We start from the raw sequence: 15,066 nt of genomic DNA on the forward strand, positions 1-15,066 counted from the left end.
ACTTAGGGAACTTTGAAATGAGGCCACAAAACTTGTTCCATAGTTTTGCCCACTATAAAATTGCCAGGACTTGGGGTACAACCCAGCAGAAGCCTGTTTTGGTCCATTTCAATATGACTCAGACTGCAGAGGTTTCTGCTGAACTCAAATTTCATTACTATGTTTAAAGTGCAAGTGTGGTCTTTTCCCTCCATTTTTACTCAAAGTCATCTCGTAAAGGTTGAAAACATGCTGGAAATGGCTAGAAAATGTAACTGTTTCAAATCATAGTATCTTAAAGTTCTATCACTTGGAAAAACTTTCACGACAGCATATTTACTATATGAAACTTTAAACTTTTTTAAATACACCCATACTTTCACATGAAAGCTGCATCTCATGTTATAAGTCACACATACTATGCCTAAAATCTAATATGGGAAGCAATGGTACAATTGCTTCCAAAAGAGTCAAGGGCCACTCCTGGTTTCTCACGGTATCTGGAGTTTTCCAAAGAAGCACATGACAGTATTAGGCACGGTCAACTTACTGTGTGACTTCTTCTTTTTAAAAATGAAAATGTCCACAATGAACAGATTGCTTATGCTTACATTCCACACCAGAGAGCTGTATGTGGTTATAAGTAATGAAAGAATTGTACATCACTTTTAAAAATGTATGAGAAACCTATTTGAGCAGTTATCTATTTTGCCTATGCCCCCCTCTCTGATAAGGAATAATTTTAAACCTTAACACTGATATTTCAGGTCTTTCTCTCTTGCTTTGCAGGGGGGGGACCATAGAGAAAGAATGATTCATTGCTTTTCTACTGCAGTGACATGCAGTGTATGAATATACAGTGAATAAAATATTACACCTTTATGACTGTTTTATGGTCAGGAATTTATGATTATTCTGAAAACCAGAAGTATTGACATTTGGGCTATTATTTATTTGAAGAACAAACTTTAACTGCCTAGAACAGACCAAAGAATTATAGGATTACTCCCACCACACACACACACACACACACACACAAGCAGAACTGACATGTTCGTTTGCAACACAATCAGGCCAAGAAAAAAAAGTGAAATTGCACCTTCTAATTGAAGATGACTTTCCAATCAGACTGAGACAATTATATTATCACAAAATGAAGTCATTGAACCTGGCAGGTGTCAGTACTGGGATACTGAGTGGTAACACATCATTTTAAAGTATGCTATGACCCTTTCCAACTTTTATAAGACCAAGAGATCGCTATATCCATAAATCCCAGAATTGCAGTTAAGAGTAAGTGCAATATGCTCGCAGAGACTTCATATTATGTTTGGGATATGTTTTGTGAAGAACTTCCTCCAATATAGTTAAGCATAATATGAAATATGGGATCTTTAATAAATATACATAAAAGAGCTTGGATAAGAAAAATGTTACAGTCCATCATACTTGATCAATGAACCTTTCTGCTATGCCCTTGAACACAGAATATCCTCAAAGAAGACTTTGTTTAAATTGAGGACCTTGGTTAAAAAAAAAAGAGTCTTAAATTTCAATTTAATTCCCAAAAGCTGACGAAAAATGGAGCATTTAATTTTAATCTTCTAACAGAAATAAAAAAGTCAACAGTACTAAGCACGGGCAGACAAGGTTGAATATTTCACAGTTCAATGACAATGAAGCCAGATCTCTTAATACTTCCATTTCTACTGTTAGAAGTAGATGTAAAATATATTTAGCACCTGAATGGTTATATCTAGCCAGCTTTATATGTTTAAATGTCAAAAGCAGGTTGATACTGCAGCTAACAGTGATCACATTCTATCAATCACACCAGAAAATTCCAGTTTATTTAAATTATCCTGATAAAACCAAATTAGCCATTAATTTGGTAGCATTCCATATCAACACTGCATTCTATAAAGGGACCTATGAAAATAAAATAAATTTGAGTAAAGTCAATCTATCTCCACATTAAATTCAAAGTGTTGAAGTTGATGTTCTAACTCACCAGTTTAAAGACTAATTAGGAAATATATAATGCTAAGACTATGACTGGCTATGGTGAAGCACTCTATTCGTATTTGTATTTCCATTTTAAAAAACAGAACTAAAGTATATTGCAGTTTCAGCCACATATTATTTTAGTTTCTTTCCTCCAAATGATTATATGGCAAGTTTCTTCTTCTGTTATCAATGATGCTCCATAGACTCTGTCCATTTCTTGTTCTCCTTTAAATTCCTGCTTTGCCCCAGCACCATTAGGCCAGTTCAGATGGTATGCATAAAGCATTTAGAAGCTTGGGGCAACATTTCACAATGTAGCAATTATAATTTGTAATTTTGATATTAATTCTACATCTACAAATACTTAATACACTGTAGCACCAAAATAAATATTTTTAGGTATTAAGGGTTAGATCTGGTCTGTTTCTAACATACTGATTGGGCTCTTAAAAACCATGAAACTAGTTCCGTAAAGCCCAAATGCTCAAACAAAAGCCCACCATGACATATGGCAAACCACTGTTGAAACTGAGGGGATTTTCAGCAGAGAATTAACTACTGTAACAAAAAAGTTTTAACATTTCATTGAGCTAATATAAGCCCCTTGTATTCACAAAAACTGCCCTATGGACCGTTACCATTTATATATAATTTATTTATTACATTTATATCTTGCCTTTTTTCCTCCAAGGAACCCAAGGCGGTGTACATAATCCTCCTCCTCTCCATGTTATCCTCACAACAACAACCCTGTGAGGTAGGTTGGGCTGAGAGTATGTATCTGGCCCAAAGTCACCCAGTGGGTTTCCATGGCCGAGTGGGGACTAGAACCCGGATCTCCTGACTCTCAGTCCAACACCTTAGCCACTACACCACACTGGTATTGTCCAAAGTATTGTCTTTCTTTCCAACATCAAGAGCTAAAACCCATCTGTGCCTGATCATTTACATTACTGCATTATCTTCCTTGCTGCGCTCCACTCTTACTCTTTCCCACCTCTTAAATCGATTCAAAATCATTCTACTGAAATTTTCTCTGTTATCTCTTAGATAATGCTTCTCTTGCCATTACTGTATCCTCACTGGATCATTTTCCATCTAGCTTAAAACTCCCCTCCAACTCATAACAAAAAACTATATTTTAAACAGAATTGGACTCTAAGAGTGCTTATAAATGGTACCTTCTTAAACTGGGGGGAAGTAACGAGTGGGGAACCGCAGGGCTCAGTCCTGGGCCCAGCGCTCAATATTTTTATTAATGGTTTGGACAAGGAGGTCCAGGGGATGCTTATCAAATTTGCAGATGACACAAAATTGGGTGGGATAGCTAACACCCTGGAAGACAGAAGCAAACTTCAAAATGATCTTAATAGGCTGGATTGCTGGGCTGAAAACAACAGAATGAGAGGACAATCCTCTGATTGATGGCAACCTCTATTGAACAAGCTGTCTTGTCTAGGTCTGGTTTAATGCCAAAGAATCATAAAAACAGAGAGCAACAGCCCCGAATTTGCCTGTCAACAGCACCTGCGCTGAGCAAAGCACCCAAGTCACAAGGTCACAGTCTTCCTCACTATGTATTGCATTTGTATTTAAATTATAGTAAATATTTTAAAATTTGCATCTATATGTATAAATTATCATATGCAAATTTCATGTAAATATGTGTCTGCTTTTTGTCCTTTTTGGTGATGAATTTCCTCTTTTTGGCAATGAGCCAACGGAAAACAGCAAGAGCGGGATTAGGCAGCCAAGATAATAAAGCAGAAGAAACTTAGGATCCCTTTTCCCTTCACCTCAGCAACATGGGAAGCACTTCCCCATAGCAAAATCTCATGACACTTGAATCACTATCTGTACATGGAACAATGTGGGCCAACTACATGGGTCTTTGCCATATGGCTGCTGTCCTATTCAAGCAATGACTGGTGGAAAACATCCACGAGAATGGCCCTGCTCAGAAGGTTCAGCCTTCTCGAGCCTGGCGCCCTCCAAGTTATTTTGGACTACAACTTCCAATACTCCTGACCATTAGCAACACTGGCTGGGACACATAGGAACTGATGTCCCAAACATGTGTCAGGAAAGACTGATGTCTACAGACCCTACCATAGTCATGTAAAATCTCACCACGTCAAAGTGGCTCCCACACCAGTAAACTTGATATAGGAACATTCTCACATAAAGAGAGAAGGGAAATGTTTTATAAAAGTGTACGGTCCAACTGAATAGCGGTTCTATGAAGGCTGGAGTGCAGGGCATCTATAAGTTTTTTCTTCTCTCCATTCTAAACTGCTCCTTAATGTTTTTAAGTATATAGCAGTGTCATGACACCAGTATCCAGCAGTGACCTGGACATGGACTCAGAGGCTTACAAACGAAGGGTGTCAACAGAAGAGGCACCAGAAAGAAACCCCTGAGCCTGAGTGGTTTCAACAAAGGAGGCACCACTGAGGAACCAGATACTCCCAAGCCTGAGATGCTGAAGACACTGCAGCCTGAGATGCATTAACTCTGAAAGTCACTTATAATTTGGCATCCCAAATTCTTAAATCAGCATTAGCTATGGGTTTCCCTGCAACAAATGTCTTCATCACAAGAGTTTTCCTGGCCCCAAATAATCTTGTACAATTACATTTTTTTAAAAAAACCTAGGATGCAAGAACTGTGGTTTAAGCAGATGAACATTTGAGCAATGAGTCTTCATCACATTAGTATCTCTACCCAGAACCCATTTGTAACTCCTGAGGAAATCATAAACAAGGAAGGGACAGGGAAGCAACTATATTTTCAGAATTCTGGTTGTTAATTAGGCATACAGGACCTGTTTGAATTGAAAGTTGAAAAGTCCTCCACCTCTAATATTTCTTTTGCTTTTCTTTACACTTCCTCATTTTCACTTGTCAATGTGTGATGGACTTGCTTGTTATCCGCTATCTTGTATAACCTCCCCCTTGCTACGTGAGAAGCTTTGGAATGAGTGCAAGGAAACCCTTTATTTTCTACAATTTGGAATCACTAGTGACTGGAAGAGGGGAGGGCTTATGAGAGAACAACACCTTAACATTTAAGGACATGTACAAGAATAAGACTGCAATCCTATACCCACTAAGTTGGGAGTAAGCGCCGTTGAACTCAATGGGTCTTACTTCTGAGTAGACATATATACAATTGCACGGTAAACTGTTAATGTAAATATCATATAGAAATCTGGTATACACTCATGCAGATGAGGTCGACATTTGCTCCTGCCTGTTTTCTCCATGCAGGAGCATACATTGTAGCATTCCTCTTTGGCCTCTAAACCAAAATGCTTTTATTTCTAAACAGAACTGCTTTTATTGTGCAGAAAATGGGAAGAAACGTTACATAAAACATTCAGTAAATCAAAAAATAGGAAGAAAAAACACACCAGGAATTGGAAGAGTAAAAACCTCTTCCAGTTAACTATTAATAAAAATACCAGCATTACTATTTTATGTGCATAAGCAAAGTTATCAGAAAAGCAATTCATTTTAAGGTGCAGGGAGAAAGAGAATAGATTAAAACCTCTTCTACAACTCTTCCCCCACCAAAAATGACTTGCAAAATGAAATGGTAGATACGTGTCTTATCATCCCTGCCCCCGGCGTTCTTTTGCGGTACATTCACATCTAATGCAAAGCACAATAAAAATACACTTGGTGATAAGACATACACAAGATGTTAAAAAGTGTGCTAACTTTTACTAAATGTTACAATCAATGATGTAACTTATGTAAGTAGGGTTGCTTTGTCATATATTGATAGTTACCTCACTTTCACATCCACATTAACTTGATTTTAAATGCAATTAATACATATAGTCAAGGAAGACTAATGGACTACATTCTGCACTTAACCTGGTGGACATTTTCAAATGGCACAAGTGACCAGTGCAAACCTATTTTGCATTGTAAACGACTAAATAAATCTTAATGGATTAAGAATGATCAGCTATCAACACACAAGGGAAATTAAGTGCTGAAATGCCTACATTGATTATTTTAAATTATTAGCCTTACTCTGTTCTTGAATTTGTATGCTTTTAGTGAGCTTTAACACATTTACAAGACTTATTGACTATAATTACAAGAGAATTCAAGTAATGGACACATCAATTATAAGCAACATGTCTTGACCAGACAGTTGCATAAAGAATTCTAAAGAGAGCTCCATTAGCATCTTCCCTGTAGTTTTATTCCATTTTATCTGCCTTAAGGAGGCATATTAAGGGCTTATAAAGCTGTTCTGACCATGGGAATATGTATGTGCCTTCTCAAAAGTCATCCTCAGATCCAAAAATCAAAACATTTCCTGAAACATTATGCACAAATATCGTATTGGCAGGCTAACGAAGGCTGGAATTCCTAAGGTTAGGATATTACTGTTTCTCAGAATTAATACTTTAGTTGCAAGAAGACACCTGAAGATGCTTAAAGGCAATGCCAATTCTCCCCAAATGAATCTTAAACACATTGCCCAGTGCCCTTCTTCGAAGGAAACAAAAACTATTTCGGGATTGCACCAAGAACATTAATATTTTCATAATACTTTTGCATCTCTTACCTTTTCATTTTCTTTCTAGTAACTGTGCACTAAGTTTCAACTACTGCATGAATTTAAACTATAGCTTCTATAATAAGCCATTATTTAAAAGTACAGTAAAATAAACCTTACAGTTTTAATGAAAATATGTTCATTGAAATGTGAATTTATTATTCAAATCCACTCATAAATTCAACCAGAGAGACACCACTTGTCTAAGCAGAGCTCAGTGATTTAGAAAAGCTGTCTATTTAAAATAAAGAATGTATGGCAGGTTTATAGAAACATAGCAGTGAATTTTTACATAAATTTAGAACTGCAGCTTATGCATTTTCGACAAAAGTGTTGTTTTAAATTTTTCCACTTAATATAAAACATAAAAAGAGAATGGAAAATGTGGCACAGCCAGGGTCTAAATCACCCGGCCCAACTTTCATAGGTACCACATTACCTCTACCACTGCCTTCTAAAATGATGGCCAATTGCAAATACTATGGCAATCATACAAGCTTTTTTCTAAGATCAGCAACATATATCCACCATTCAACCATTAAATGTGAATGCTGGATTCTCATTGCAAAAGGGATAAACTATTTATTTATTTGTTCATTTTTAATCCAACCAATAACGAACAGTGGCATTAGGCCAAGGTTGCCATCAGACTTGCATTATACCAGTCTGTCAATTGCTCAGTATCTGAACAGGTCACTGGCCTATTCAATGCAGTAATGATAAAGGTGTCATTTCCCACACTGCAGGGTGGAACCACCCATGAACTCTGTCTAATACTGAACTCAGCCGGTGCGGGCCAACCTTGTAGGCAAAATGAGGTTCATACAATAGGACTGTTTCCGAAATGGGCCACAGAGAAATAAAAATGAGGAACTAGCATGCAAAGTCTGTAGAAGTACAAAAAGCTCTAGGGGGAAATTCTAGCAGGAGGGGTGGACTCAAAGCAGCCCAATAACTAGTGAGCATATTCAGCACCCACAGACTGCTGAGTGTGGGTGTAGGTGGAGAAAAGAGTAGGAAGGGTTTGGAATACCCTTAAAGAGAGCTTGGCTGGCTGGCACACAAAACAGGAAGACACTCCATACTGTAACATTTTGTTTGAAGGTCCCATTTGTTACCATGCTAGATGCAAGTTCTCAATCTCACATGTCCCAAGGTAACACAAATGCAGGGAAGAAATGGATTTGTATGGGAGAATCAGCAACTGGGAAGAGTAAGTGGTTAACTCTTCCGCTACCTTCCAACTTTCTCCTGCAAACGCCCCCAGGTCATTTCCCCCTCAGTCAGGCTTTTTTCCCAATCCCAGATCATGAGTGCTAAGAAAAAAGTGTGAGGAACTGTCTGTAGGAGGACATTTTTGTTAGTTCACTCAAAGCACTGATATGCTCAGAAGCTGAAGAGGATGCTTGGACTGATCTGGTTACATGTTCACAACAGGGCTGACTCCCACGTTCTGTGGGTCCCCAGCAGCCCTTTCTGATCCATACATGACATGCAGGCTCAGGGCAAGGGGAGGGGAAGAGTTAGAGTGAAGTCCCTGATTGCACAATCATCTTCCTGGGTTCATTTCTTGGAGGCCCTGGAGTGGAGGTTTGAGGAAGCTCAATTTGGGGAGGGTACAGGCATTTCCACGTTCCCAATTCAGGTCAAGCTGAGTGCAAGTGTGAGATGGCATGGCCGAAATAGCTGTTCTGAGAAGAATGCACTTCATTCTTTGGAAAGAGATCTGTTAGTTGAAAGGGAAAGCAAAGAAAGAAAGAAAGAAAGAAAGAAAGAAAGAAAGAAAGAAAGAAAGAAAGAAAGAAAGACAAACCAAGAGAGGGGCAGATGCGTTTTGGTATCCTGGTCCTTGCTTGCCTGGGGTGAACCTAGGGAGCTGGTGGTCTGTCAGCTCAGGTGGCCACAGAATGCCACCCAAAGTTTCTTAGTAAGTATTACACACCAGATTACAGCTGCCCACCTGGACACATCTCTCCCCCCTTCTCCTCCATTCCTCATTTCTACTGCTCACTTCAGCTCACACACCTCTACCCAAAAAGTGACTTACCCACCCCTTTTTCTGGATCAACAGCAAATAATCTTTTTCTCTTTCCCCATCAGAGTCTCTGGAACATGCAAAGCCCCCAAGGAGAAGACAGGAGAGACAGAGGGCATGGCTAGACTAGGGGGATGGGGGGGGCATGATCTCACAATATGATGATCGCGAGATCCTCCCCCTCAGTCTACATGCGCCGTGTGACATCCCGGGAGGAAGAGGACATCACGCCCGCCATTTTGTTTGTTTTCTTTAATCAAAAAAGAGCACAGGAGTGCTCCATCGCAAAAGTGAGTTTAAAAAACAAACTCCCACTCCCCCCACTTCACCCCCGATGGGCACGGAGCTCCTGAGGAGCTCCATGCCCCGTGCCTGGCTCCTTGCGGTTACTCGTGAAGAGTCGGGACGAAACCGGGACAGCTGGCCACATGTCCCATAGTCTCAGGATCATCCCGAGACCATGGGAAAAGTTGGGATTAAAGCATAGGGCGATATCCAAGGGAAAGGGGGGATCATCCCTCCCTGCTCCCAGGATCCCCTGTGCATCATGTGGATGCACAGGGACGATCCTGGGATGATCCCCGAGATATCACCCTGTCTTGACATGCCCAGAGTTTGCCTGGTAAGGAAGGTGTTTGACTCTCCAAAATGTGCACACCCAGGACAACAGTACTGCCCACCAACACAGCGGCAGTAGTTCACACAAGTGTGCTTGCATGCATGGACAAAAATATTTAAGGGGGGCAACTTGGGAGGGATTTAGTTATATGACTCAGCTTGTGAGCCTCTTGCCAGTTCATGGACTTTGGTAGCTGTCCAATTTTGTCAAGCCTTAGCTCACTAGCATCGTCTGGACTTAGATAGTGCTGCTCCTAGGGATAGCACTGTCTCAACACTAACCTTTGGTGGAAGGGAAAGAATACAAATCTAGAGGAACAAAGGAGAAAGGAAGGCCCAGAAGGAGGCAATTTTTTTTTAAGGGAACACGGTAGCAAGCAATTCTAGATTAGGCAAGCAGGACAGTCATTGCAAGGTAAATGTTCTCCAAACCCAAAAAAGATTCACATAATGACCTGTAATCCAATTAAGGAATTATAGGTGGGTCTCAGGGATATAACATGTAAAAAATATACTAACAAAGAGAAGGAAATTACATTTTAAGAACTTTTAAGAGCATTTTTTTAAAAAACACCTTCAGTTTCCTGTTCTTTGTCTACTGGGGAGTACTCTTGAAATTCAGTTGTGAAATTTCAAGTAAACATGGAATTAGTATATAGTCTGGGTGATCTGAAAGGTTAGGATTAATTTATGATTTAAAAACTGGGAATAGGGAGAAAGAGAAGGAGTAGCAAGTCCTTAACTCAGTTTCCATTTGCAAAGCATTGGCTACACCACTTGTTGAAACATACCTGTATGGGTACGAATATGAGCTAGGAAGGCCATGGAATTACTACTTCTGCACATCTTCCCACAATATTTGCAAATATTGCCCTTGTTTTCTTCTCTCTCTCGGTTGATTTGTTCAGTATCTTCAACAATGTACTTATTGACTTCCCGGAGCAATTCTTCATGTTGTTCTTTAATATGAAGAAATAGATTTTGTTCAGAATCAAAAGGCTCTGTGCACTTAACACATTTAAAAGTGGCACCCCCTTCTGGTAGTTCTTCAACACTTGCTTGTTCATTTCTCATGTGGCCAGCACTAGCCAGGTGCTGGTGAAGATTGCTTTCAGTATAAAATGACTTTCCACACAGCAAACAGTGAAAATGCTTCTCTTTTGAAGGATGTTTCATGGTTATGTGAACGTTTAGGCCACTCAAACCATCTGCTAAAAAGCCACAGTCATCACAGCGAATACGCGTAGATTCTCCAAGGGGATGTCCTTCAGTTTTTTTCTTCTTTCCACCACCTTGTGGGACATCTACTTTCAAAGCTCTGTCACAAACTTTAAGACCACTCAGATTCTGTCCGTCAGCAATGTGGACAACTGGCTCACAACAATCTTCCTGGCTTTTTAACTTTACTATAGAGGAATCAAACTGGCTACAATTTTGGGTTGCTGTCCCCTCCTTGACTCTACCACTAGCAATGGTAAAAGCATCCAAACCTTCATTAGTTTCTTGCACGCCTTCATCTATTAAACCATCTGAGCCCCAAATATTATTTAAAGATGTCTCTGCTTCCTGTTGTGCTTCTATCAGGGTATTCTCTTCCTCTATAGCAGAACTCTGTGGGATGCTTTTCTGTCGCTGTAAATTATGCATATTTTGTATTCTTCTTTCAATATTTTCATCAATAGTTTGCTGTTCTAGTGTACTAGATGTTTCTGAAAGTATGGGCAAATGTGTTTTATCTGTTTTCACTTCCTCAGCAGGTACTTCATATTCGTTTCCAGTGTCTTCCTCCAAGTTGTTTTTATTTTTCATCCTATTTGGAGAATCTTTGCCAAAAGCTCTGTTCTGGTTTCCAGTTTCTGTTGCAAAATTAACATCTGGCTTTGCCATTTCTTGTTCATTTGAATTTTCGTGCAGAACACAATCAACTGTTTCTTTAAATGTGATCATCTCATCAGTTTTAACAACTACATCTTTTTGAACAGTTTCTTGACCAACTGCACTTTCTGTACCATATTCAGCTCCATCTTTGATCTCAGAATCGAAGGCAGAACCTTCTTTAGGGATCTTTAAAGTGGCACTATCTTCCGAAGTCTTCACTTTCTGCTCTCCCAAACTTTTCTCTTCAATGTTGTTTTTATATTTTGTGTCACCCAGTATAATCTGAAATTCCTCTGAGGGTTGCTGCTCTTCTTGAGACACAACAGCAGTTTCTTTGGCAATATTACTTGTATCTGTCTCCTCTCCAGAAGTAGATATATAAGATTGTCTCTTAATTTTATGCTTCTCCGTTGCTGCATGCCTCATCATCTCACGGCGAGTAACTGCATAATAGTCACAAGCCATGCAATAATATTCAAATTCTTTTGTGTGCTTACGTTTTATATGCACTTCCAGAGAAGAGAAAGAATGTGCAACAAAGTTGCAATGAGCACACTTATTATCATTTGCACTTGCAATTCTTGCATGAACCAACAAATCTCTATCTTGACTAATGTCACCTGATTCTGCATTTATATGCTGTTTTATTTCTGAAGAGTTTCCATCTCTATCAGGAAGCTGAAGCACATTTTTTATTTGTACTTGAATAGCATTGCTCTCACCATCTCCCTGGCCTTCCGAAACAGTATTGTCCAAATGTGAAGACTGATTGCCATGGTCAACAGGTTCATTCAAAATATCTACTGGACTATTTATCTTCTTGCTACTACCTTCAAGATTAACTCCTTCTGGGCAAACAATGATCTCTAATTTTTCTCCCCCATTGGCTTCCAAACGGCCTTTATGTTTTTTGGTAGCACAATGGCGTTCCATGTCACCTTTCGTTACAGTATAATAATTGCATATTTTACATAAATAGCTGTACTGGTGACTATGCTTTCGTCGAATGTGAACTGTCAAGTTTGTAACACTGGATGCCAATAAACCACAATGGGGGCATGTCCGAGAAATGGTACCTTTAGGCCTCCCTCTCTTTTGTACACTACCCAAAATCAAGTCATTGCCTTGAATGCCTTCACCTGATGGGAACAGCTCCTTATTTGATACACTCTCCATTGTAGAGAAGGGTACATGTATACTTTCATTTCCTGATACAGTCTTTAAGCTTCCATAAATGGAAGGCTCTGTCACTTTTTTACCATCAGTTGCACCTACACATACCCTTTCAATACATTCCTCAAAGCGTAAACCAATATTATTTTTTCTGGCATTTTCAAGGTGTTTACTTCTTTTGATGTGTTTTTCCATTCCTTCTTTGCTTAATGAATAGAGGTTGCACGCTTTACAAAGGAAGTGATATTCCTGAGCATGTCGAAGTTTTATGTGTCTTGTAAGAACGGAGGAAGATCTTGTTTTATAAAAACATTTTTTACACTGAAACTGGCTTCTGTTCAGAACAGATTCCTGGAACACTTTTCCAGGCTGTTCCACAGAAAGCTTGGGGATTTCTTGCTGTATTTTAACTTCTACAATCTTTGGACAAATACTTGATTCCACTGCAGAAACAGAAGCTGTTTGCAGACCCAAGTCACGGTTCAATGGCCAAATGGTATTTTCTTGAGGTAATAAGCTAATATGTTGCTCAGTTGTGTTATGAGCTGCCACTTCTTCTTCAGTTAGAAAATACAGGTGACAAATCACACAGTAGTGGGACATGCCATGCTCTTCGCACATGTGTTTCCCAAGGCTCATGTCATTTGGAGCAAGAAATGAACACTGAGTGCAATTTATTCTGCAATCACCTATAGGATGGCTATTCTTTCGACAGTGCAGTTCAAAGTCCTCTCTAGTTGCGCAAGAATAGCTACACATTTCACAATGAAATTTAAGTTCTTCAGCATGAGTTGTCTCAACATCCAATTGCATATCTTCTGTGTTTGGCAAATTAAATCCACAGTGAGTACAAGGATGTGGAGTCTTCTGGACATCAACAGGTTTCTTTGGAGAGTTCTCAGGCCCCAGGATGATAGAAGAACATGCATTTGTTCCATCTGGATTAAGTGCTTGTATTTCTGAGGCCCCTTTGCATAAAGAGTTAATATCACCTTCAATTTGTAAAGCTTTGACCTGTGATGAATCACCTTGGCTGAATTCAGCCCTAATGCTGTGCTTCAAGCTAGAGTCAGACTTGCTCCTTTTACCTATACCCAACAGATTATATCGTCTTTTAATCTGCTGGTTTAATCTGAAAGAACCACTTTGTTTGAAAGTTATTCTTCGTGATAAGATGTTTCTTTTGTGGTGGAATCTATCAAATATCTCTGTGGTGTTTACATTGCTAATGGTCTCTTGGCTACCTTCAGCAGGTTCTGATACATCTGGATTGCATTCTAAAACATCTAGCTTTTCAGCCTGGATGCCATCATCTCCATCCACATTGCAGAAAAATGCTTCTTCATTGGTAATAGTCTCTGTTGTTTCTGTGGAAATATCTTTCGATGGTACCATTTCAACAAAAAGCTGGCAGCTTTCTTTCAAGTTCTTTACCTTATTTCTTGAAATCCTTCGTTGATTTGAAATGGTATTCTTTGTTTTTGGTTTGTTAAGTGCAGATTTTGTTCTCACATTCTTTTCTTTGACTGGGCATTGCTGTTTTTTGCGAAAGGACTTTTTTGTTAATATCTTTACAAATCCTCCACGGGCAGCAAGGTTTTGCCGCCGGAGGTGTGTCTTGCCAAGAAAATGGGCTTGCAGGAGGTCTTCCTTAAAAGACTGAAAGCCACAGAGATCACAGAAATATCTACGTTGTCCAGGAGTCTGCTTGACATGCATTTGCAAAGATGGGGTATGTTCTGATTTTGAAGTACAATGTGTGTTTGCATGCTCTTTGGATTGCTTAAGGTGGCTCTCTTGAATATGCTTTTCTAAATCAGAATAAGTAGAAAAAGTCTCCTCACAAGTTTTGCACTTTGAACCATGTTCAGTACTACTGGCTGCACAGCCAGTGCTGCTTTCATCATCTGGAAAAGATGGACATTCTGGCAGGAGTGTTGAGATGTCTTGAGAATGCTCATTCTCCACATGTAATTCCTCTACCACATTACCACCTTCAGGCATGAAATCATGCTGCACACATAAAGCATCTGAAATAAATGCAGCACTACTGGGACAGGCATTTATAGCTAACCCTTCTATAGTTTCACCTGTTGTATTACCTATCCCATCAACAGAGTCTTCACAAATTGTGGCATTAGGTGGTTTGCCTTCATTATCTTCTGGACATTTTGCAACAGTCAGCTTTAATCTTTTTGAGACAGGTTCATTTTCAAGCACATTATCAGGTGATTTGGATAATGTCCGTTTGGCTGTGCCATTCTCTTCAACGTTTTCACCTGAAATTTTATGTTCTTCAGTTGAAAATGTATTTATTTCAGAGAAAGACTCACTATGAGCTTTTTCAGCTAAAACATTTGTTGCAGCTTCTTGTACTAATTCTTTTTGTACATTCTTGTCACCTTCATAATTCTTCTGAATTTTTTCAACTTCCATGCTTAATGAAGATAGCGTTGAGCACAATTCCCATAAAATGAATTAGCTCATCTGTTCCAGGGTTATCTAAAAAGAAAAGAAAAAGAGAGAGAGAGAGAGAATGGGAGGTTATTAGCTTCTTGTGTATATAAAAACAGGTAGTGTTTTATTTTAATACAAGGCATAATTTGTGGAATATAACCTATTGTTAAAAAAGGCTACGGGGACATTCTCAGCTAATGGTTTTGGTAAACACTTTCAAGCACAGTTCCCAAAGCAATGATATCGCAGTGAAGAATATATTTGAACATCTAAATATGTTTGAACATCTAAATAAAGTTTATTTAGTTCTTCGGAAGGAAGTGGAACAGCCATCATGAACA

At 39.1% G+C, this 15,066-nt stretch overlaps 1 protein-coding gene across 1 annotated transcript in view; it reads right to left on the reverse strand.

Annotated features, from left to right (window-relative positions):
- ZNF407 (zinc finger protein 407) overlaps nucleotides 1-14,720 on the reverse strand; it is a 364,381-nt gene extending 349,661 nt beyond the window's left edge. Inside the window, exon 1 of the mRNA XM_063130500.1 lies at nucleotides 10,009-14,720. Coding sequence (XP_062986570.1) covers nucleotides 10,009-14,704 — 4,696 coding nt within the window. The 5' untranslated portion in view covers nucleotides 14,705-14,720. The remainder of the gene's footprint in view (nucleotides 1-10,008) is intronic.
- Nucleotides 14,721-15,066: the final 346 nt, after the last annotated feature.

The sequence above is a fragment of the Elgaria multicarinata genome, chromosome 7 (genome assembly GCF_023053635.1).
Source record: "Elgaria multicarinata webbii isolate HBS135686 ecotype San Diego chromosome 7, rElgMul1.1.pri, whole genome shotgun sequence".
Taxonomy (NCBI): Eukaryota; Metazoa; Chordata; class Lepidosauria; order Squamata; family Anguidae; genus Elgaria; species Elgaria multicarinata.